A 27024-nucleotide genomic window follows, 5' to 3' on the forward strand; every position below is an offset into this window, starting at 1 on the left:
ATAGATGTATGCAGAATTCCCCGATTTAATTTTTTTAAGTGATCCGGTTGTAAAAAAACAGTCCATTTGGGAACATTATGTATAAAAACTTTTATTAGTAAATGCACCTTACATTTCTCGCAATGGACCGACAATGGACCCTTGATTTTTGTTTACAGTTTATCATCTTACATCTTTACCTCTTTACAGTCCGGTTCGGCCAGTGTGAAAACTGATCTATTTGTACATATATAGTGGGTCTAAGTTGGTTGTTCGGGTATAGAACGTTTAGGCAGACCTACTTTCTTTTGTAAAACACCACTGTTAGTTAGTTGTTCAGCTAGAATTGGCTTAAAATTCAGCAGTGGTATAATCTCTTCGGTTTTTTTAATTTGTTTTTTGATTCGCCTATCTAATAGCCAAGAATTGACCTCTGCTACATCCAGCATATGAGAGAAAATACGGTGGTACCATTTTTTGATTTTGATTTTGATTGGATATAATCCCAATAAGGAATCTTGCAGATCCAATCTGCATTTTATTTCCTAGTTCTTTCGGTGCGAAAGAATTTTTCCACATTGACTTTTGATTGGATTCCACAATAATCTGACAGTAAAGACATAATTTTGTTGTCACACCACTGGACTGTATCTATGGCAGTATTCTTTGACCCTATTTTTTATTGAGAAATCAACTTTAGCCTTAAGGTATTTTTTTGGAATTTGGAAAGATACTATTCCAGATGAGATCCAAGAGCACCCAATGCATCGAGAAAAGCCACTGTTTGATGTGATTTTTATGCTGCCGGCATCACCGGTCCATATTTCTTTGAGAATTACATTAGCCAGGTCATCATGGTCAACAGAGAGTGCTATAGGTTGAGGATTACCAACTTCTTTATCCTGAATAGGATTATATTGAATACCACCGAGATGTGGTTTCAACAAAATAGCGTTATTTTCACAGCTCATATCACACTGTATGAACAAGTAATGGAAATAAAATACCTTGGAATTACACTGTCCAGCTATAGAGACCTGAACAAAAAAGTGAGAGATCAAGTACAAAAAGCAAATAGACTGGCAGGATGCCTTAATAACACTATATGGCGAAACATAGACATTAACACTGAGGTGATGTCAAGAATTATTTACAAAGCCAGTGTAAGACTAATAATGAGATATGCCTCAGAAACAAAAGCTACACAACCACAAGACAAAGGTCACCAATCGGCAGCAGAAGTATCGGACGACCGCGAAAAAGAAGAAGTGACAATCTTCCATAGAGGTATTAATCTGCCAATGAACAAGCAGAATTGCGTATAAAAAGAAAGTAGAAGAAGAAGATGTCACACTGGACATTCTACACGAACAATTTGAGAGCATACTCATCTCACGTAGAGTGTAAACTGACTACCAAGCTTATGCAATTTGACCCTAAACTCTTTCTTATGGAGTTTTCTTAAGTCGCAGATCTACGCGAATAAAGCACAGACACATAATCATATATATTACCTAGGACTTTGGGTACATATTGTGTAATTAGGAGCCTAGATTGCCTTTAACGCCCTCGCAAAATTCAAATTCACTGGTTGTTTGATCGTAGGCAAATTCTATGTTCATCCGAAAATAAGGCATTTGCCAATCTTTGATTCTCCAGTTATCATGTTTCAAAACCTATGGTGCTTTATTTTAGGTTGTCTTGATAGTTCGGTGCCCTTTGTCTTCTATAGAATAACATACTAACACTAACAAACAGAGTTTGGAGCACTGTGTGACGTACTGTTGGATTTCGTCCAGATAAAAGGACGTTACCTGTCCACGACTTCTCCTTGGCTCCACAAATCTTGCATATGTTGTTTTAACAACCTGTTGAGTTACCCCGCTATTGTACAATTGTAATTATTAAAAAAGAAAATTGTATGAACTCACTACCAATTTTACGTCGGAATATTCAAATCAGTATTAAAGAGAGAACTGTTATCTGCTTTTTGTAAACTAAATGGTTTTGTTAGTTTTCTTCTTTCGCATATAACTGGAGATACATTGAAAAACAGTCTCAACTCTACATAAAAAGAAGAAGAATAAGAAGAAGCATATCAATATTAAAGGCGTTGCTTTATTGTATTAACAATACACGATAATTCCATGTAAGTTTAAATGTGTGTATTTATTATTGTCTGGAAATAGTTAAAATCTTAACCGTACTACTTTGTATTGCACAGACTACTCTAATTAGAACTTTTCTTGATTATTCTTGATTTTTAAAATTATTGCAAAGTACAGTTAAATATTTCAAGGTCAAAATTTATTTGGAAAATTATAAATTCACTCCAACTACCTAACAATCCACGTTTACTCGATATTGAAATGTTAAAAATCAGCTGACCACTATGGCGAGTGGATGTGGTTAATTTTAATAAGTCTGGAATGTCACTATAGTGGTCTTCCAAAGATTAGTCAATTTAAAAATGTACATATTTAAACTGTAGCCCATGTGAGTTCTGAATATTTTTATAAAAATTGTTTTATTTTTTCATTTTTAAAGATCGTGCATATTTTCTCAATGTACTTTCGTAGGTAGTTATTTTTTGCTTTTACGTGACCGAGAAAAAACTTCAAAAATGTCATTTGGCTGAAAATGGCATCCCGCTTCGCCTCCAAACTCGTAATTAATGCAATTAAGAACAGATGATAGAGACATATCCTACCACATTGTGCGGATTCAATTTTTTTCTCAAGTCGGTGGTTTCCAAAGCGAACACGTGAGACTTTTCAGGACAATGTCGAAACGCGAAGAAATTTCAAGCTCGCTCCTACCTGACCCATAAATTACACCTTTTTATCGCACCGAATTGTTTTAATGTCGATTTGTTTGAGAATTTGTTTATATAGTCGAGTCACTGCCGGTTAGATTAGTTCAAAAGATGCCGTCAATGAAAGTGATGGCGCAGCAATATTTGTATTATTGGAATTTAAAATTTACTAATTCTACAAAACTAATACTATATAAAATACCACATTTAAACACCTTTAAAACATAATTCACTTATATACCAGCTAGGAGACAATTATCGCAGATTTTTAAATCATTTGTTTCCTCCATTACAACCCCCCCCTCCAAAGATCTTCTTGTATGTTATTTAATCACTTGGGAAGTTTAAGGAAGTCTACTACATACATGGTTGTGTTTGAAGAATTGTGCGAGAAGAAAAATTATATACAAAAAATTGTAGATTATAAAAGAAACAGTGGCATACAAAAAATTGTAGATTATAAAAGAAACAGTGGCTATTCACGAGAAAAAATTGGTCCTGAAATTTAGTAAATAAAAACATTAAAAAGTCTTAGAACAAAGAGCAACTTAGGCAAATATATTAAAAACAACAAGAGCCAAAATAAAAAGCCCAATAACTTACATGGGTCAAACAGGTAGAACTTTTAACAAATAAACAAAAAAGGGTTTTCAATAGTAGAAAAATAGATTCTACATACGCACTTCACTTTCTAGATCATAATAATTTAATGACGAATTTCAAATTCTCCACATCCAAAATAAAGTCCTTATCTTCATTAGACTCTATGAAAATTAACAAATTAAAAAATACAGAAATAATTCTGAATGACCAACTTGAGACAAACAGTTCTCCCCTCCTCAACCTATTCAGTTAAAGACACCAAAAATAGATTAGTTGAGAAAGGCACTCTTCCGAAACCGCTGTAGTGATAACATATTATAATAAAGTGTGTGGAAGTTTTGAGAACAAAGTTTTCAGTGTTTTATTGGTATATAAAATGAATTTCCGCCAAGTAACCGTCGAATTTGGCATATTATAGTCTCGAAGCACCAAGGAAGACCCAAAAAAAATGTTTTTTGAACTAATTTACTTATTATATACTTTGGAATTTTTCATTACCACGTTTAACGTAATTTTAAACTCACAAACACAAATATGGAAGGCCCTTCAGACCTTCTATATACCGCAACTGCGGACTAGGCCCTTAAGGCAGATCAAGTGAACTGATCTACTCGCGAAATCCGAGCACTGAGGTCATGTACGGCATACATGGGCTTGGTGGCCGGACCCCACTCGGATGCTCAGCCGGCGTGGAGAACAAAATTTATTTTGCCAAATCGGCGGCTGAGTGGCCGGGCACACACTCTTTTCCGGACATAGAGTCGTCAGCTCAGGCTGGCGGCTCTATGGTCGGAACACACGCTCTTTTTCTTTTTTTCGAGACTCAAGTCCCGACGTAAAGTTAGAGTAACTTCTATAGAGTCAGTAAAGTAAATAGGGAGAAAAGCCTACATGTGGCTACCCCTACAGTTAGGTGGCATAACCACAGTCAGTAAAAACAAAGGGTGTACCATTACCCAGGGCACCTTAAGTAACGCTCAGATCATAAGCCTCCTCACGTAAGTCACACGATGAGGAGGGGTGGAGGAAAAGCCTGGGGGTCAGATAGGTACCACTTCGATTAGCGAAGTGTGACCGGTTTGATCTTCGGACATGTGGATTCCACTCTTACAATGGTATACACATGTTCCTAAGGGCAGGGTTGATCACTGCGTGTGTGTGTGTGAACGGTCGAATTCATCGCTTATTAAAAAATCTGTTAACAGATAAATTCTAAATTTCATAAAACTACTTATTTAAAAAAATGAAATGTATGGAGACGATATTATCAGACTGACTAAGTTTGAAAAAAGTATATGAAGATAGAAATGCAAAATCATCGATCTAATATAGCTCCTCTACACTAGGTCGTGCGGAATAGGTTGATTGAACTATAGGTTAGATTAGCGGGCGAAGCAAGGTGTATTCGGAGGTGTATGAAGATTAGTTTTTATTATATTGGAAAAATGTTACCAATGCCAGAGATAAGAAAAAAGAGGAAACACCTAGAGAAAATAGAGAAAAATGAAGAGAGGTGAGAAGAAAATAGTGAACAAACAATAAAATACAGCATCGTTTAAATAAAGTTAAAATGGAATAAATTAGATATATTTATATCCAGCTATCAAACATCAAGAAAAAATTAGACAGAATAGGAAATGAAGAGATCATCAAGGCATTTTGCTCAAGAATACAATTGAAAAGAAATAGTTAATGAACATATGAGACGACTGGAAGAAAATTGGATATTATAAAGTTTGGAAGTGGATATAAAAATCGATGGAAAAGACGAAGACTAAGTTCATCTTCTTCTTATGGTGCCTATCCGTTACGGATGTTGGACACTAACATGGCTATTCTCACTTTGTTGACTGCTGCCCTCAAAAGTCCGGTAGTGGTTAAGTTAAACCATTTTCGCAGGTTATGCAGCCAGGATATTCTCCTTCGACCTGGACCTCTTTTCCAATGCACTTTACCTTAAAGTATGGTCCGAAGTAGGTCATAATGTTGTTCAATGCGCATTATATGGCCCAGGTATTCTAAGTTCATAGATTAACATAAACGCTTTAGATATTTTTAGATGGGATTAAACTAAAAATCATTGTAATAAAAATTATATTTTTTATTTTCTGCATGAAACATCAAAATAAAATAAAGAGGAAATTTTTATTACAACGAATTATAGTTTAATACCATCTAAAAATATCTGTATCAAACATATGACAAGAAAATAGTTTAAGAACCATGAATGCTTTAATATACACGGTGTCAAAAAAAGATTGATCATAAAACACCAGAAATTTTAGAGATGAGAATATGTCGATTTTGCCTATCTTACCGACATGCAAATGTTTACCCAAAAAAAGTTACAGAATAAAACCGCTTTTTTATATATTGTTGCACGTTGAATATTGAACGTTGGAGAGGAAGGGGGCCCAATGCATCAACTGAATTGGCACCACGCGGTCCAGATCTTAATCCAATGGATTTTTGTTTTTTTTTTGGAATTTATGAAAACAATTAAGGAATCGAATTTTCGACAGAGACATTTGATTTTTCAAAATATTCGGTATTCATTTTCGAAACGATGTAGATCCTGTATACAGGAAGGGGGTAGTCATTTTGAACACTTTTTTAATTAAAACAATATATTTTCTGTTCTTAATTAAAAGTTAATAATAAACTTAACACTTGTAAAAATTTAATATTGCGTTTAAAAGGTAGTTGTTGTATCTTCTTGATTAAATATTTTAGAAACAAATAATACAAGACAAAAAATTGTAAAATAAGTATTTAAGTCGAATGATTTCCCGTTTTTATTGGAATATTATACTCCAAGAAAGTTTGGGGGAAAAGGTTTGGAGGTACCCTTTAAACATATAGAAAAATCGAGAAACAATATTTTCGTTACTTTGGTTTTATTGGCGTTGGCATGCGAACACGTATTATTAATTTTCACAAAAAAAATTTTTTGGAGCAATATTAAAAAATTCTGTTTAATTTTGTAACCTCACTAATCTAGGAGCTAGAGTGATTAAGTATGCACTTTTATGTCCTCTCGGTACCTTGACATTTTTTATGCTTTTTGGTGCATAGATTCGATAAGTATTCGACGGGGGATTATCTTTCGAAACCTCTCATTTTATAGGTAATTGATTCAGCTTAAAAAATCTGTGCAAAATTACTTTATCTTTTTTAATAAAAAAGTTTTAACTATTAAATATTAAAAATTTTACTAAAAAGTTACGAAATAATTTAATTATAAGAGATTTAACAGAATTAAGCCAAACACTTTGAACATCTGGCTAATGGTAGTTATAAGATCAACTCAAAACGAACATTTTAAGTTATAGTGGAAGTTTTTACGTTAATTTTTGACCAAGATAATATGTAACTTTTAATACCGCGCTCTGAGGCGCGCGGTCAGCAGATCGCGAATGCTGAAGCGAGTAAACCGCTCGCCTAAAATTGTTATAAACAAATTATTTTACCACTTTTTTAACGAAAATTTAAACTATAAACTGCTATAACTTATTTATTTATAATGATAAAGTAATATGCATCTCTGAATCTACATGTATTTTAGATGTGTGTTCGTTTTTATTCGCTGAGAGCAGACCGTGCGCCTCTAAGCACGTTATTAAAAGTTCTATATCTTGGTCAAAGATTAACATAGAACATTTACCAAAGCTTTAAACGTTTGTTTTGAGTTGTTCTATAACGTCCATTATCCGGATTTTCTAAGTTTAAAGCTTAGTTTTGTTTAAATCTATTATAAACAAATTAATTCGCAACTTTTTAGTAAAATGTTTAATGTTTAATTGTTATAGCTTTTTTATTAACAAAGACAAAGTTTTTTTTAAAGTACTTTTAAAATAAGAGGATTTTGAAAAGTAATTGCACTTATGAAAGCTGATTTATACTTAGCCCCATCGAATGCCTATTTTGCAATTGTTTTTAAGAATATTTGTTATAATTGCGATACTAGCAGACGTATCAAAGTTTACTAAATACCATTTAGTTTATTTTTTCAATAGAAACAATTTTCATTTTAGTACAATTAAATATAGGGTTTAGAATAGAAGTTACCAAGTCCACTTTATCTAAATTTCACCTACAAAGGTTTAAAGGTAAAGCTTCCTACCAAAATTACCCGTTAATATTTTTAAAAGTATTTATTCAATTTAAGAAGGCAAATGAGTAACTTAGACATTTACATTGCTTTTATTGGCCAAATTTGATGTAATAATCCCAAAAAATGCAAAAAAGTGGACTTAGTTCAAATATATTCTGAAGAATTTTAGGAAAATAATGAACCAACTACAAATGTTGTTAATACACTTTATTCTTAAATCTACTTAGAAATCATATTAGAGATATTAAAACAAAATATCACTTCTTAGGTGAAAGGAAAAGTTAATTGACATAAAAAAAAACGAATAATCGCAATCGGTATCATTTCCCTCAGTCGTTTCATTATACTGGGTTTGACGAGTTGGCTGATTCCCTGGAAAGTTTCTGAAGTATCCATAATGAATAGGGGGTATGTAAGGTAGCAGAGACAACATGTTCTCCTTTTTTTTGAAATGCATTTGTCTTCTGGTTGGGTAAAGCTGTTCCTGCTGTAAATACAGTCAACAAGGTTTGCAATTCCAACGTTCTTCCAGGCCGTGTTTTACTTGTCTTTTTCACGTTCAGAAACTCGAAATTTCACCAAAAAAAATTCATTTATTTGTATTTGGAAAGTTGCTCCTTTTTTAAACCTTAAACACCGTATCTTAAATCAATTGATTTGCCTACCTTCAGTGTTTTTTTTTCCTATTTGTGATTGAATCTTCAAGGGATTTTGTGCCCAAAAACTCTTCTCGTTGTAGTTTTACAACTTTAAACTGAGGCTTCTTCACTTTTGCAGTTTTAATGATGTTGTACCAGTCATCAGTATAATTAAAATTTCTCTTACAGTTTAGGAGATACAATCATTTAAGAAATTAAATTTTATCTGAAGGGTTTTCGCCCTGATACCCTCGAAAAATCGAATATATGCACCAAAAAACATTAAAAAGTCCATACTCCAACCCCCCTACCCCTGACTCCTAGGCTATATTACCCCATAAAGTTTTCTGGGTGCACTTTCGCATAGGTATAGGTATCTTAGGCCGAATCGCTTAGTTTGATCACTAAAAATTGTGATATAATTTATGACATCTTTTTGTGACACCCTGTATAAAAAAATAAGATGTAATATATAATAAATGCTGATGATAGGAGAAGAAAAGTATATTTGAGTAATTAATATTGTTCAAAAAATAACTAAAATCAGCAATTTTGATTAATTGGCAATATTATACATTTAATCATATTTAAATTAAGCAATTTATAATGTCCGTTCACAATTTAACATTTAATTTAAATTTTCACCTAATCTTTAATTAAAAAAAACCATATTCCCACAATTAATTTCTGAAACTCCGGAAGACCGGCCACTGTGTTTTAAATGCCTTGTTACAACTTCTAACATACATTTACATATTAAATTTTAAAATCCAAGTTTGATACGTTTTTAGAGGTGTAGTAAATTGACAAAATATCAGTGGTGTACCAACTCATTTATAGGATCATATAAAAAAAATCCATTTTTTGTGCTAGTATATTTTTCAGTAGCATTTTAAGTTTGAATAGAATAAGCTTTTTTGAAAATCATATCATTTATATCTATTATTTTAAGCTAATAGAATTTTTAATGTATTTAATCACTCTTTACTGAAAGAAAAGGTATGGATATGTTCGTTTTATACTTTGCAACCACCAAAATGTGACACCATGATTCCTCCTTAAGGAAAAAAATTATAATAAGTAAAATTATTATGTTCGAATCCATTTAATGTCGGAAATAACGAGCAATCATTCAATGTATCTAAATATTAATCTAAATTCTGGTTTTCTATGATTCTATGAAGGAGATAATATGTTTGCAATATTATTACAAACCAAGTAGCGCCCTCTTTTAAATTACCTAATGTACAGAATGCATATACATATATATATATATATATATATATATATATATATATATATATATATATATATATATATATATATATATATATATATATATATATATATATATATATATATATATATAATATAAATATATGTAATATATATATATATATATATATATATATATATATATATATATATATATATATATATATATATATATATAATAAAGAATCGAAATTTTAGGTTTATACTACAAAAATAATAATTGTGCAAGAGCTGCTGCTAGAATTTTTAATGAAACACACCACAATAGACATGTAACTCATAAGTATGTGATTAAACTGATCCAGAAATTTAGAGCAACAGAGTCAGTTTGCAATATGAAACATAACCGACAGGGACTCCAGGGACTCCAGTAACGAAGCAATCCAAGTAGACATTTTAGAGAAAGTTAACTTAGAGGTTTAGCAATCACAGTCATTGTCAACAATAAGCAGAGCGATGGTTGTTTCACCTACTACAGCCTTCCGAATCCTGCATAATTTTAAGTTTCATAATGCATCATTAACAATCCGCACTTGTTAAGCAATATTTGCTTTTCGGATTTTCATGAAATGACTTCGTCTTCTTCTTAGGGTGTCTGTCCGTTGGGAACGTTGGCGATCATTCTGGCTATGATGACTTTGTTGGTTGCTATACGAAATATCTGTGTTGAGGTCTTTCTATACCATGATCTTAGGTTAGCAAGCCAGAATATTCTTCTTCGTCCTGTGGCTCTTTTTCCTTCAATTTTACCTTGCAAAATGCATTGAAGTATCAGACTTTGTCTGTCCATGGTATCTTCAGGATCTTTCTGTATAACCATGACTTGGTGAAGAGACATAATTGCCGATACTGGACCGAGAGTGATCCACATATTGTACGTGAACGTCACACTTAGTATCCTCAAAGGTTAAACGTATGGTGTGATATCCTAGTATCACATTATCGGACACTTCTTTATTACTGAAAGCTTAAATGGTGCATCATATCTTGAGTTACTTACTCTTACTCTGAAGATTTGGTTGTATTTCTACATGTCGAAGGTCCTCCACGCTTCGCTTTACCATTGCGACAATTTTTAAAAGAAATTTTCCCGCTCGTTGGATAGGCTAAAGAGGACAGATTATGAAATGGCCACCTAGGTCATCGGATTTAACAACCCTAGACTTTTTCTTATGGGGGTATTTAAAAACAAAAATTTATGTTACTTAACCAGAATCTCTGGATGATTTATGACATAGAATAGAGGATAAATGTCGACAATTAAATGTAGACGTGTTAAGCAATGTCAGAGATACATTTTAAAATAGATTGTACTATATATTTTTTTTTTCAATCCAATTTTCTTGCTTTTGTGTTTATTTTTCTCATAAATTAATCACTTAAAGCATCATGTGTTATACATTTTTGAAATCAGCACAAAATGGAAAATCTAAATATAAAATAAAAAAGAGGGAAGTAATTTTAAAAAAATTAAGGGATGATATCGGGGGTGAAAGGATGCCTTTCCCAGCAAGCTTCAATATGACATATTGTCTCCCCCTGCGCTTTTTCTAAAAATTATTCTGAATATTATAAATAAGATGGATACTTTTATCTCAAACTAGATATATATATATATATATATATATATATACATATATATATATATATATATATATATAATATATATGTTTATGTATATATATATACATATATACGCATTATTTTTTCTCTAAAAGTCTTTCTTCGTTTACAATACATGTTTTTATTGAGACTTATATAGTAGTGCCAGACCAAATGCGGACATGGCGAGAGAAAGACAAAATTTCTAAACAAATATTCCACATCGCAAAGTTTAAATTAATGTTTAATGGTAAGCCCTAAACCCGAGCTTTATTAATTGGAGAGCAGAAAGTATTTTTTATGGTAATATATTTGTCTTTTCAGGCTAATCAAATTTTACGCATAAGATCCCCGGCCAGATTGCAGACTTTGCACTTCCACATAAAAAATTAATTACTAGATAGAGAAAAGATATCTTATTAAAACTTCTACGTTTTTATATAAACCCAGATGCCAAACCACTACCACTTTGATTGATTCAACAGAGGCTGAGCTGGTTACGCCTCTGAGTACAAAAAATTGAAGAACCGTGCCTTATAGAAAATTACAGTGTGTCGAATCTGTGACATACACCAGCGCATCTGAAGCTCTCCTGTGACAGGTCTCATTGTAATCAAGCATACCAATCTTTAATTACTACACTATGACCTGGACTACCTGTTGCGAAGGCCGGACGTTATTATTAGGTTTTTGTTGTTGTTTTCCTTCTTTACACACACAGAAAAAGTGCGTATATATATATATATATATATATATATATATATATATATATATATATACATATATATATACATATATATATATATATATATATATATATACATATATATATATATATATATATATATATATATATATATATATATATATATATATATATATATTGTACCGTTGTATGTAGAAAGTGTTATTTTTATAGTGCCTATAAAAACATTCTGTGCAAACTTAGTATTAACTACAAAGTCTGCATTTACTTTTATTCTGTTCATTAGGCTAGACGTAATTATGTGCAAAATATATTGTTCAGAAAAGTTTTTTATAGTTGGATTTCCAGGGGGAGTTGCCTCAAAACACAACGTTTTGGCACTCTTTATATTTCTGTTTAATTAACATCGATTATTTCAATTTGTTGTTAATTATTTCTTGATTTTTTATTACTTCTTCATCTTGGTTAATTGTCGAAGCCTCTCTTTGTCCTAAATTATGAAGAACTCTAAAGTTTTTTTTTTAAATATTTTCGTTGACTATTTGTCTGTTCATCCATGTGGTATCTATTGAGAGAAAAGTCTTGAAGTCTTTGGTAAATAAGCTTCCCTTGGACCAAGGAACAACACTATTGAATTTGGAGTTAATCGCACAAAGGTCATTAAAGTTAACTTCTTTTTCTTCTCATTACAGAGGTTGGCAATCATAATGGCTATGTTTTATTTTTGCAATTGCTGCTATAAACAAAATTACCGATAACCCCAAATTTTAAACTCTATTGCTTACTTCGATATTCCATTGTATTGGTTTACTTTTTTTTGTCCCTGTATTGCCTTTTTTATTTGTCTTTAAGTGTTCGTGGTGATTTTATTGGTTGTTTGGGCGTTGGATAAATCTTTGTCTTGATTTTTGTTAAGTATAAAGGCCTGTATTTCTTCTGTACTAACTTGTAACAGAAACCGACATACTGAAGAGCACCCACCTTTATCTCTACACGTATACCAATATGAGATCAGATTTTTAATTCTAATGTTTATATATATTTTCATTTTGTATTATGCTAATATTAAACCCCTTAATATACATATCTCGTCTAACTGTGGCTCCCATGTATATTTAGCATTCAGTTATAAATCCTTCTAAAAACAAGATATCCAGCACTTCTTTTCATTGGTGAAGTATGGGTCATCTATGATCTCAATTATATTGGCATCGATCATGTGCTACATTTTCTTTAATGACCCTTGAAATAATAGAACTGAAAATTTGAATTTTCAGTTCTATTATTTTTTCCTACTCTACTCATCTACCTTAACATTCTCATATTTTTAACACCAATTTGTTTTCAAGTTCATTGGATATAATATAAAAAAGTTAAAGATAAACAAAAAGAATATTCAATTAGAAAGCAGTAGAAGTTTTAGCAATGTTAAGTTTGCAATTTTTCCATAAAAGTGAACTTACTCTAAGGTCGGAAGAATTTTTCTTAGTGTAAATACGCAATATGGGAAGTACGTATAAAAAATGATTTTATTTCTTAATTATCCATGGATAATTCATCAAAGGTAACATTCATTTGGGTTGAAAGTGAATCCATCCATCAAAAGATGACGTATAAAGTAAACTAAGGTTGTAATATCCTATTCAAACAGACACACACATACGAATATATTTTTTATTGGTGTTTTAATTAAAAATGGATAAAAACATGTAGTATGGGTCTTTTTTCATGAGAAGCCAACTGTTTCTGATAATTTTTTGCACCCAAGTAATGCTCCTGAACTAAATTACTTGACAAAAAGCAAAAATAAAATAGGAAATTTACACAATTATATCAAATTTAAGTAATGAGACAGCTTACCCAATCACATATATATCTGCAAAATAAACCCATTAACATTTTATGTTTAATTTTGGTTTTTAAATGGAATATCTTTGTTGAATCGGTTACGAGTCTTATATTTATCGTCGAATATTTATACATTGCATCTTTGAGTCATCAAGTTGAAAGAAGAAGCAAAATATCCACGAATAATAAACTGTAAAGGCTTAACGTTTACTTCCCACGTAAACCCCACGGCCCACAAAGTAGCAGCCGCACAAACAAACATCAGAGGACTCACAGGAAGAACTTGTCTTCAAAATTAAAACTAGATTGTTAAATAGCATTATACTAAAAATATTGACATGCATCTCCCGCATGGGGCACACTTGCACCACCAACAAAAATAAGATGCAATTAGTCCACAACAGATGTCTGAGAGAAGCTTCAAAAGTACCCATCTAATTGCTGAACGCTTCTTGTTTTCCAATTCTACGATTAATAGTATAATATATTTCGCCCAAAGAAGCATATAAGACCAAGGACTTCTTGGTAATGTATATACACTAGATAGTATTGTATTCTACGAAGTTGTAAAATACAATCCACCCAAATGAAATTCAAATCCATCTACCCAAAAACAAAATATAAAAGCCAATAAAAACTGTTTCAGTCTTTAAAAAAAAATAAAACCCTAAGAAAAACCGAATCTGCCACAAAAACTACCACTAACTTAACACATTAAAAAGGACGCTGAGTCACATTAAACGCCGAATTGTTACAGCAGACAATCTTTATATATATGAAAGGTGGTTTTTTGGTGATATTTGAATGATGGGAAAAATAAAAATAGGAAAAATATGAAAAAATTACAAAATTATAAGACAAAAAAGATAGTAAGTTTAGTAAACGTAGTAAAAAATAATAAAAATATAAAATAAGTTTAACTTATTTGCTTATATAGTTTACCTTCTAATATTGAATCCATCGTCTGCCTGTACAAAGAAGCCCTCATCCTAACGAAAAACAATTCTTCGGGCCTTTCTGGTAAGTAGTACACCAGAAGCTCTGTATCAGGTGCGATGGGTTTAACAGCTTCGTAGACTGGTTCCCCTCGGACTTTCGTCGCTACGAAGTTGACTGCTGGATTGAAGGCATTGGCCACCCGTACGAAACGTACCCAGTTGCAATGTCGTATTTTTCGGGAACCTGTGAGTGAGATTTCGTCGTAGCAACCAAATCGATGCCTAATCTGTAACCAAAAAGCAAATGTTTATTATTGATACACAGAACATAATTATGCTGTTATTTATAAGACTGTAATTGGCAATAACACAATTTTGGAATCCAATTTCTACTTTCCAGGCCTGGATATCAGATATATTGAACAAAATAGCAACTTATGGCAACTTTTTAATTTAACTGAAGTCAATATCATTTTTGTATAAAAAGCGGTTCTGAGCATTGATTAAATTGCCCAGTGTGATGATAATTTTATTGCAAGAAACAAAAACACAGCTTCAGAAAGTATATGAGATAATGCTATCAATAATTTGCATAAATTAATTCTTCTGTAAATTTGTTAACTTTCAACCGATTCCTAAATAAAAGATCGTCTATAACAACTCCCATTCTAAATGACTCATCATTGAAAATTTATTCTCTCAATATCTTGAAATGTCTTTATTAGTTCCTTTAGTGTTTCAAAAATGATTTCGTATACAAACATATTCATACTTAGTCTTGCGTGATAAAAAGCAGTATACGCCGATGAAAACTTGTACTAGATAATACATAAAAATAAATCAAGTCTGTTAAAAAATATTACACCAATTAAAGTGACGTTAGATGAAGTTTATTATTTATGTTTCATAATTGATTAGATCATGCATTGGCGAGATTTGAAATTGATCTGAAATAGAAAAGTTGTTTGATTCAGCAACAGAAGAAGTAGTACAAAATAACACCACAAAGTTATTTGGAAATTAATAACTACTGGCATCATACACTACAGGCACTCCTGTAGCCACTATAGGCATTGTGATACTGTAAATATACTTCACACACTATTTACACTGTGGAGAAACTGGAAACCTGTTATTTTATGCATACAAGACAATATAAGTGCCGGCGCGAGTATTGTTCATATTGCATTCTTTAATTAGAGCAGGTCGTTCATGTACAGATAACATCTTCTGTCTTAAACAAATTATAGAAAAGAAAATTGTGACAAATAGAGAGTTACATATGACTTTTGTAGATCTTGAGAAGACATATGACACAGTCCCGCTAAATAAACTATGGGAAGTCCTGGGCGCATCAAACATACATCAAACATTGGTTAGTGCTCTCAAAGATCTATATTATGGTTCAAACTCCCAAATGAAATTCGGAAACCAATTAGCTGAAAAATTTGCAGTTACTAAGGGTCTCAGACAAGGATGTTGTATCTCTCCGACTCTATTTAAGATTTATATCTCTGCAGCTCTGAAACAATGGAAAAGGAAAGTCAAATGAATGGGTATACAATTGAACGATCAGGATTACATATATACTTTACAGTTTGCAGATGATCAGGTGGTGATCTCAAATGACAAAGATGACATGGAATACATGCTTAGAAAACTAATTGAAGAATACCAGAAATGGGAATTAAATATCAATTTAGAAAAGACAAAATACCTCTCAATTGGAGCTGAAGCAGAACAACTCGATATCGATGACAATCAAAAAATAAATCCATGCAACGAATATAAATACCTGGGCGTCACATTCGACCGTAGTGGAAAAGACGAACGAGAAATAGAACATCGAATTGTACAAGCACGAAGAGCTATAGCATGTTTAAACGGAGTTCTATGGAGTAAAGAAATATCAAAGAAAAGAAAATGGAACATCTATGAGACAATGGTTAAAACTAGCCTACTTTATGGAGCTGAGACATGGAGAATAACCGAAAAATATAAGAAAAAGGTCGAAACCACGGAAATGGATGCCATCAGAAGATCGATGAGAATATCAAGAGCCGACAGAATACGGAATGAAGTGATAAAATGGGTATAGAGTGCACTATAGTTGATGATATTGAGGGAAAACAGCTCATATGGTATGGGCATGTGAGCCGAATGGGGGACAAAAGATTGCCTAAAAAAACGATGATGTGGCAACCCCCAGAGAAGAGGAAACGAGGAAGACCACCACAGAGCTGGAACCTGGGAGTTAGGAAAGCGATTAGCGCTCGAAATCTGGACGAAGACCTAATTTAAGACAGAATACAGTGGCGTTTGGGAGTCGGACAACGTCGTAAGACGTTATAAAAAAACCGAATATATATATATATATATATATATATATATATATATATATATATATATATATATATATATATATAACATTAACTATATATATATATATATATATATATATATATATATATATATATATATATATATATATATATATAGTTAATGTTCAAAATTCACTTAAAAATTAAATAATTTTCGGGACTATAAATTTTCAATGCCCTGTATATGATAAATCTGCAAATATAAGAATTGAGCATTAAGAAGTGTTCGAAAAAGACTTTTATGGTGATTTAAGTTATAAGAACAATTTGTATTGATAAACATTAGAAAGTTAGCTAAATAAGCTAACAAGTTTAGAAGCTTACAAGTAATTAGACCCGGACGTTTTAATAATAGGTCCTGGAAATTTGGGGCTTAAATAAACAATTGGGTTTTATCAGAGATAATAGGAGGAGCATAGAGAGTCGATCTAAAATTAAACGAAAAAGTTTTATCATTGTGTTTTTACCATCCAGAACAAGCAGTCCATTTTTTTTAACGATTTTTTTTATAGGAATTGAGACACCTGATTTAGCGTGTATGTGTTTCTTTACTCCTGACCATATATGAATGTAGTCTTTAATCTGTTTCCTTGACCTTTCTTTTTTGTTTCAGAGAGCACTATGATGTCCACTTTTTGCTTCGTCATATCAGTTAAAATTTCCGTTGTTTTGTGAGTCATTCCTTGAGTGTTTCCAAGTACCAATTTTGAAGTCCTTTTCTTTGCCAGATGTCGTCGTCGTAAGTTTCCATCCATATTCCGAGGCTCGGCGTTAGAATTTTAGTCAAAAGAGTTTTTTCCAGATGATGAGGGACTGGACCATCGCTTTAACTCCCAGGCTTGGAGGACCGGGATTTACTAGCAGAGCCGAGCTCTGTTTCCAGAACCCCCAACACTTTCGTTGGGAAACGGGTGGACATTTCTCAGAGTTTTATTGCAATATAAGAGTCGACATTTCATGTTACCCCTGAGGTCCATAACCAGCCTTTAACCACCACAAAAGTTTAAAATGGTTTGGACACCTATTAAGAATGTCTGACGAACGTTGGCCCGAAAAACTTCACAGATGGAAGCCCCCTGGAAGAAGAAAAAGGGGTAGACCTAGACACCCATAGAATGAAGGAATTTGAAGATTTGTTTTATAATTAATAAATAAAGTAATTAATTAATTTAGTTAATTAATAGAAGTCAACTTAATCATATCATAAGCAAGAAAATCAGATCATAATATATATATATATATATATATATATATATATATATATATATATATATATATATATATATATATATATATCCTTTATGCGAACTCTTATATACATCAACTATTCGCAATGTATACTCCTCTGTAGGGTTGGTCAAAACAAATTAATTCTAAAAGTATCATAAAAACTGCTAACTGCTTTGTTTCTTTAGATAGATGTTGTCAGTTAACTTTCTCTCGTGTTTGAATCTTAGTAAATAACAAACTAAACTATTTTTTCTAATATTTTAATTATTATTAATTAAGCGACGATGCTATTAAAATCACTTTCTTCGGAATATATTAAAGTAATTCGTGTTTTTATGGTAAAATGTTTAGTCGAGGAGCTTCTGTATATGGGAATTTGCCTAACTGGGATATTTTAATTAGAGCATTTACAGAAGATTAATTAAATTAAAATTCTTAAAACAGTTATAAAATGCATATATGTTATGTGTATGTGTTCTAAGATGAGAATAATGCTGGAAAAGCTTATAAAATTGAAAAATTACTATTAAAATTAACAATTTCAGGTGATTTTATTTGGTTTCCCAGCTGCAAAATATTTTTGTTTTTTTTTAATTCAAAGGCTTTTACGGCCATAGTTAGTATTAACTAATTTTTACCATGTTTGTTTTTTGTCGACGTGTAGTGGAGCCATCCTAATGTTCCACTAACCTTGTAGGCAGCTTCGTCAGAAGCAAAGGGGAAGAAACAAGATCCCTCAACGCATCCTGAGGTGAAACGGAAATTCATGTAAATCTATGTTAATTCTCGTTTCACTTTTGGATACCTTTGATTTACTGAGATACTATACGTGAATACCTCTCCCGTCTGTTAGTTTTTTTGACTCTAGGTACGTTAAGTCTTCGTGTTACAGTAACCAACATATTTCCTCTGATTCTGAGAATTGAATTTAACACTAGCGAAAGATAAAAGGGATTACATCCGGTATCCCTATGATTAATATTTATTACTTTTCTTTGATTAATCAAGTACCTGCCCCTATTAATAATCGAGACCGACAAAAAAATTGCAGTATTTTTTAAAAAATACTATGTAAACATTGTTAATGTGATTCTTATAGTCAATTAAGCCAAGTATAAAGAAACTTCTTATCACAGAAAAGATGAAAAACTCGTTACAACGAATTTACAATCAAAGCTTGATTTATACTTTACTCAATTAAAAGTAAGTGTTCATGTTTTATATAAAAAAAAGCCGATTGGAAAGAATACATTGTAGCTGTCGACTCCTTACAATATTTCTAGTTATTTCTGTATACCGTGATAAGTATGCAGAAATGCATCGGTTTGTTATTACCAATAATATTTATATATTTATAATTTACATTTACACGGCCTTATTGAGAGAATTTATGGAAGTTGTATTTCGCTGAACATTTATAATTAAGTTTTGTTTATAACCTATTCTACCAGTGACGGCTCTCTAATGAGTGCAAATTAGCAATTAGATTAATTTTTATTGGCAGACCTGATATATAAGTCATCCACCAATACCCGATGGACATAATATTTAGTCCTGGTACACCCAAGACTCTTGTAATATGGAAACATCGAACGCTTGCAAGCAACAGTAAATTCTACGGAAGCTACTTTACTGTGGTGAAGATTCATCTGTAGGATCGTGATTGGGATCATTAAGACCTATTCAGGACAGTGACAGATTCCGAGCCCTTCTCGTTCGTGCTATCTACATTTTTATTTATAAATTCAGAAGAGTATGTTGTGTCCGAGTCATCTCCTAGCCGATCTCTTTTTGCTTCGTGTGCATTGTATTTCCACGGATTGGACGAAATGCTTTTAAGTACGAGAGTCCGCTTACACCAAAGGGTATAATCCCGCAGGGTTCGCCAGCTCTCTGGAACATCGCTTAAGAATTCTCTATATGTCACGTATATCCTTGGCACGATGGTGTTACTCTACGCCTGGCACGATTGGAAGTATGTCAAAGTGTATGATCTAGGGCTCATAGTTTAATTATAAGTGAATAATTCTTAGCCAAGAAACATATTCTGGTAAATCTATTAACAATCGTTCCTTTAAGTTTTTTTCCTTTTATTATTCTCACGACGTGCATGTCCACTGATTGACTACAATGCAGATTTTACTATATCAGGTGAAGTGAAATTTTGTTATAGAGTGTTATACTTGTATATCTATTGTCCTGTTTCAGATGATACTGTCGCATCTATTTTTGAAACTTACCTCTACCGGCTTTATAAACATTAAGTGACTTTTGGATCTTTTGGCAGTAACCAGTTTTGGAAATTATTTCTGTTTCATTTACTGAACGAAGTCTCCGTGGAGCATAGGGCGTCCGTAAACAATCTATATGCCTGTCATTCCTCTTCCAGCGCCTCGCCTTCTTTCATCATTTTCCTAATCTTCTGAGACAAATCTTTTTTACGTTTACTTCAGTCAAGCATCAAGAGATTTATATATCATTTTCAGACAAAGCTGTACAATTTTAAGACGGTTTGCAACTGTAACTTATCAGTTATAACATTCAGTGTATCGCAATCATAATCAAGCAAATCGCTGTTTTTACGAATATATTGGTATTATTTTAAGTAGTATACAAGGCAAATAGCAAAAATAGCAATTTTCAAAAATTAAAATTGTTCTCAAATTCTCTGTCCTATCACTTGTCTTTTTAAATCCCCTAGATCACAATTATCGTCTTAACAATAAAATCAATGAGTGAAAGTATGACAGTAGGCATGGCATTTAACCTTGCAAGGCGAGCTATCTCAAATTTTATTATTCTGACCTTTTGGTGGGTCAATAGTAGTGTAAATTTAAAATCGCGACTGAATTCCGCGGTTTTGTTAGCCGCTACCTTGAATTTAAATCAGAAACGTTTTTCCTTAACTACTACTACCTGTCGGTTTATAACGTTCTCCGCCGTTTTCCGACTTCCAATCGCCACTTGGTCCGGTTGTTCCATAGGTCTTCTTCTATGGCCCTCTCTCTCAGTTCTTTATTTATTCCTTCGCTCCAACTTTTTCTCGGTCTACATCGTTTTCTCTTTCCTTCTGGTTGCCATTTTAATTTTTTTTTTGGTATTCGTTGTTCATCCATTCTTTGTATGTGTCCGAACCAGATAAGTTGTTTTGTTGTTAGGTCATCTGTGATTGTTCGTTTGATTCCCATTATTTCTCTAATGCGTTCATTCGTAATCCTTTCTCTTCTAGATCTTCCTACAGCTCTTCTCCAAAAATCCATTTCCGTCGCTTTCAGCGTTACCAGCGTTCTTTCTTACAGTGGCCATACCTCACAGCTGTACAAAGTGCTACTTTTTACTATAGTCTCATATATCCTCTTTTTATTTTCTTTGCTGATGGATTGGTCCCATAAAATGCTGTTTAACATTGTGATGGCTTTTCTCCCTGACGTATTTCTCTCTCTTATGGCTTTGTCTAATGTTTCATCTTGTGAAACCTAGATATTTGTAGTCACAGCATTGCTTTATCGTGGTGTTATCGTCTAATACGAGATCTTTTTGTTCTACTCCAATGCACAGGTATTCGGTTTTCTTTTTATTTACTTCTAGACCCCATATATCATACCTTTCAATTAATTTTCGTGCCATATAGTTTAAATCGTCATAATCTTGAGCCATTATTACTTTTTTATTATATTATTTTATATTGTATTACGTTTTTCCTTAATATCTCCTATATTTTTAAGTTTTCGGCAAAAATGGTACGGACTGAAATTGTTGCAAATGCGATTATTTACAATTTTTTTTTACAAATTTTTATATGTCGTCGATATTTTTCGAGTTAACGGAGAAAATTGTTGAAGGGGGAGAAGCATAGTTATTGAATTATCTCGTTTATTATTAACTTAACTACATAATTGTACATAAATAAAAATGGAGCGAGTTTTATTTTATATAATTTTGATTTCTTTTATTTTTGTGCTAAAATCAATATTTATTGGTAATGTGTTTTAAGTATGAAGTCAAAATAATTAAAAAATTATTGTTGGAATCCTTAAGCAGGTTTAAGCAGAATTTTTAAGCAGTGCAACGGGTTTAAAACTGGTAACGTATACAGAATTTATCCACAGTTTAAGAAACTAATACTTTTAGTAATAACGTACTCATCCCCTACATAAATTACATCAAACCGCCACTGGACTCTACAGTAATATTTCACGTCCATACACATGTAAGTTAATTATTTTAGATTCCAATAAAATGCGCCTTCCTGTTCGATAAGAGATATTAACAACACCGCCTGATTGCGTAGTTAAACTACTAATTAAATTTAAGAAAATTAAAAGGTTTGTCGATGATTTAGATATAATTGGACTAATGGAAATACGGTAGTATCTACATTAACGACATATTTTTCAGACAGAAATAATTTCTTTAATTCGTTCTGGTAATAAAGCTCTCCACACGAGTATATTACACTTTAAACTTAGATAAAATCTTTGATTTGATGCTTATGAATAAAGAATTTGACATAAGAAGATAGTGAAACAAATATTATTTCTCTTTATATTCTGTTTCTATTCCTAAAGAGGATTAAACTTTTTTGAATTATTAACTATGTGTGTGGGTATTTTTTAAAATAATAAGGGTTATTTGTGAACGTATTTGGTTGAGAGCTGTAAGTGAAAATAGTTAATATGCATTAAAACTCTTTGTTCTTTGAGACCAGCTGATACTTTTAATAACGAATAGAAGTCTTCTAAGTTATTTCCAAATTCATGTTTTGTAGTTTCTGGTTAATTAGTCTGCAGTTAAGGTCTCCATTGTAAATGCATCTTTTATTCATAAATTCGCTTCAATGTTCAAGTCCACCACTGAAAATTTTTCTTTTCCATGCGTTTGCGTTGATACTCTCTATCAATATCGATTATGTCTTTATCGGATGTAGTGTTTTACAGCCCCAAATACTGCAGTTTTCTGCGGTACTCCCAGAGTAACAGCACGTCCATTTGATTCGTTCGATCCTCTTTTTGCAAGTTAATCTGATACCCAGACAATTTCACCTTGTTACGGTATCCCAGTTCATTCAGTTCTTTGATACAAATCTACACTAGCCTGGATGTTACTTCCTGCTACGCCAATGCCTTTCGTACCGCTCGTTTGTTAGACAATATATAGATATGCTCTTTTTCAAGGGCTCTCTCATTATTTTTTTGCACATTGTAATATCGCATAAATCTTTGCTTGAAAATTGGTGCAGTTTCTTCCCAAGGGAAAGCTTTAGCTAATTCTTGAATTATTGGAGTATATTCCTGTTAACTGATCCCTAAATCTTACCCTGTTTGTAGTAGTACTCCTTGTTTCTCCATACATTTCTCTCTGGAATAAATAACCTCCTAATACCCTGTATGAATTCTTACAATTGTATATTTTTGCCATGTGATCTGGTTCCGTATTAAAAGTGTCTTTCGTTACAGTCCCTATGATACTTATATTCCCTGTACCATTATTGCAAAGTTTCATTAACTGTTTTGTTCTAATAATTCAATATATGTCTTGAAATACCTGACAAATTCTATAATAGAAATTTAGAAGATATCAATAATTCATCGAAAAATTTACTTTTTGTAAGTTTTTGCTGAAGTGCATAGAATAAAATATGTATTTGGTTTGTGTTTGTAGTTAAATGTATAAAATCTACAACAAAATCTGTGCCGTATAGAAGTTTTTATTCTTAGTTTAATGTTAAATAAATTAAGTGTCTTTTTAATATATTTCCAAGTTATAATTTTGTATATTCAATGAAAAGCATTTAACAAAATGTTACAAAATAACCGAATAAAATATAAATTTTAAAATCTGCTATAATTATAATGTTTCTCTGATTCGGTAAAAATATATCCATATACTTTCAAAAATACAAAAATGAAATTAAAATCGTAGTTTTTAGATATTTTAAACAACAAAATTTGTAGAAGTGTGCCACTTAGTTTCTTTTGTTTAAAACTTTCTTGAAGAAGTAAGTAACAGAACTCTTTTTTTTTAATAAAAAATTCTATCAAACCATAACATAATATCCTGCTTTTGATAAAAACTTTTGGTACCTGTTCTTCTTTATGACGTGACAAAGAAATAATTACCTAAGGACAGGAAATTATACCTGCTACACGAGATCCTTCAAAAAAATCGTCTGGAATCTAGCCACTTCTGCTGTGCTTTCTCTCTAACACATCTGCGCGAGGCAGTTTCTCTCTGTCCGTGATACACCTGTATGGCGCCTTTTTCTTGTGATACCACCTTTAATTGACCTTAGAGTCTTCATTAAAATTGTTACACGTGATTTACTTCTTTGATACACCTGGGAGCTGTGAGGAAGTCGCTGCCATTGTATCTTCTAATTGGTGAAACGGATGAATGAATGGAGCAGCTTTTCAAACGTTTGTGATTTTGATAGATTTCATTGTTTCATTTCGTCATTGTTTTACAATTTATTATTAATAATAAAGATTTCTGAACAAAATTTATTGTAAAAATATAAAAAAGTTAATAAAACATGATGTGATTATTCAGTTATGGGTATCTTATATTTTTTTTATAGAAAGTTGATTCATTAATATTATTCCTTGGTTGTTTAGTATATTTTACCACCTTTTATTCCAATAAAACAGTTCAGTCGGTACCTAAAACAATGTTATTATTTATTTTATTTGTCTATCTAAATTGACTATTATTACAAATTTTTTATTTTCTTATTTTTCTTCTCCTTCTTCTTATGTTGCCTATCCGTTACCGATGTTAGACACTCCTTCATCTTCTTCGTATGTCTCATCTTTTAAGAATATTCGCGATTATCACGGCCCATTTTATTCTGCAGCAGTTCTGAAGAGTTCGATTTTTCTTTTTCCACCCACTGCTTTAAATTTTGCAATTTTTTTAAGTTGTACACTAACATGGTATTTTAACTTTATTGTGACTGCTGCCCTAAAAAGTCTGGTGGTGGTCAAGTAAATCCATTTTCGTAGATTATGAAGTCAGGATATTCTTCTTCTTACTGGGCTTGTTTTCCATGCACCTTACTTTGAAGTTTGATCCGAAGTAGGTCGTATCGATGCTCATTACGCAATATATGACCTTGGTATTCTAGTTTGCGACCTTTCAACATCATAACTAGTTCAAACTGTCTACCCATTGAAGTGTCTTCAGTGATGCTTCAATCAAGGTCTATAACTCCACTTCATATAGAAGAACCGAGAATACATAGCCAAAAAGGAGTTTTTGTTTTATTCTCTTAGTGAGTTACCAGATTTCACATCCATAAGTATAACGCTTTTAAAAATACTGTCATATAGCTGTATCTTTTTCAGTTTAGAGATAGTCTTGACGAGAGTGATGAATTCAGTGTATTATTTTTTCCATTTTATAATTCGTTCTTTGATTTTTATTTCAGCATGGCCATTTCTTTACATCTTTACCCCCAAATAGACACAATTGGAAATTACCCTTCCATGTTTTAAGACGTTCGCTAACAAGCGATTCATATGAGCCACATCGATTTTTCGTATAGACCATTGTCTCACTCTTGAGCCGGAGATCGTACTGCACACCACGGCAATTTAAAGAGCTACGTTCGGACAGAGCGGATTGCGCTTTGGAAATGATCTATAGGAAGGTATGACTTATATCTGGGACCCGTAGTCTATGGACAGCGGCTACAAACGACTTCAGGCCTTCATCAGAATCAAATTCTAGTGTGGAACAAGATCCGGATAATGATTCAGTATATATCAGTAACTATGGTGATGAAAATGTTACTAATAATAACGCAAACCAGGAAAATGTACAAGAAAATAATCAACATGGTGGCAACTGGATCGATTTCGCCGATAAACCAGAGATGTTTATTTAAAAAAAAAATTGGGAATGGATTGATCTACGTGCAATGCTAGTGCAAAGTGAAAACCAATTACTCCTGAAGAATTCAGCCGCTTTCTTGCATTATATATGCTGATATGAAATATAAAAAATGCAAAACATTATTAGTGCTATTAGAGTACGAGTCCACGATATCCTCAACCAGTATTTAGAAATATAATGTCAAGAAATACGTTTGAACAAATTCTGCGGTGTATGTGCTTTATCAAGAAAGATGACATAAAAACTTCCTATTTGCACAAAATTGAACAACTTGTTTCCCAAACACAAGGTTTTATATACTGGAAGAGAGGTTTTCATAGATGAGGCTTTGCTACTTTGGCGTGGACGATCAATGTTCGGCCAGTATATTCCAAACTTAAGTGCATAATACTTAATAAAGTTGTATGAACTTTGCACCCCAGACGGCTTCGTTCTGGAATGTCTAGTTTATTATACAAAGGACGGAGTTCACAATAAAGTTCGCCACGTACAAAGTATGGTTACAAAACTAGCGGTACAATATTTTGGAAAAGGTCACATATTGTATTTTTTAGATAACTACTACAATATTGTGCAGCATGCAGAATTCCTTTATCAAAACAAGATTTACGTAGTAGGAACCTTGTGGAAAAACCATAAAAGGAACCCGAAAGTGGTAGCAAACTACAAATTATTGTACGCAAAGGTGAAAGCATGTTCAGAAAAAAGAAAAATATTATGGTGTTAAAGTGGAAGAATAAACGTGAATATGTGCTTATAATAAAGACGTTGCATGGATCTGCATCTGAGAAAGCTACTAGTAAACGGGGAAAAGAAAAATAAAAACCAAGTGTGGTAGTCGACTTTAAAAGAAATATATCTGGTGTGAACAGAAATGATCAAATGGTTTCATTTGGTCCAAGAAAACTAAGGTGGTAAGTTTACACCAAGAAAAACTATAAGGTGGTACTTAAAACCATTTTTCCATTTTCTGGATCCATGCTTATGAAATTACATCAAAAT

General features: G+C 32.2%; 1 protein-coding gene across 1 annotated transcript in view; it reads right to left on the reverse strand.

Annotated features, from left to right (window-relative positions):
• Nucleotides 1–27024, reverse strand: part of LOC140440668 (uncharacterized) — a 246043-nt gene that overhangs the window by 58912 nt on the left and 160107 nt on the right. Inside the window, exon 2 of the mRNA XM_072531028.1 lies at nucleotides 14523–14805. Coding sequence (XP_072387129.1) covers nucleotides 14523–14805 — 283 coding nt within the window. The remainder of the gene's footprint in view (nucleotides 1–14522; nucleotides 14806–27024) is intronic.

The sequence above is a fragment of the Diabrotica undecimpunctata genome, chromosome 1 (genome assembly GCF_040954645.1).
Source record: "Diabrotica undecimpunctata isolate CICGRU chromosome 1, icDiaUnde3, whole genome shotgun sequence".
Classification (NCBI taxonomy): domain Eukaryota; kingdom Metazoa; phylum Arthropoda; class Insecta; order Coleoptera; family Chrysomelidae; genus Diabrotica; species Diabrotica undecimpunctata.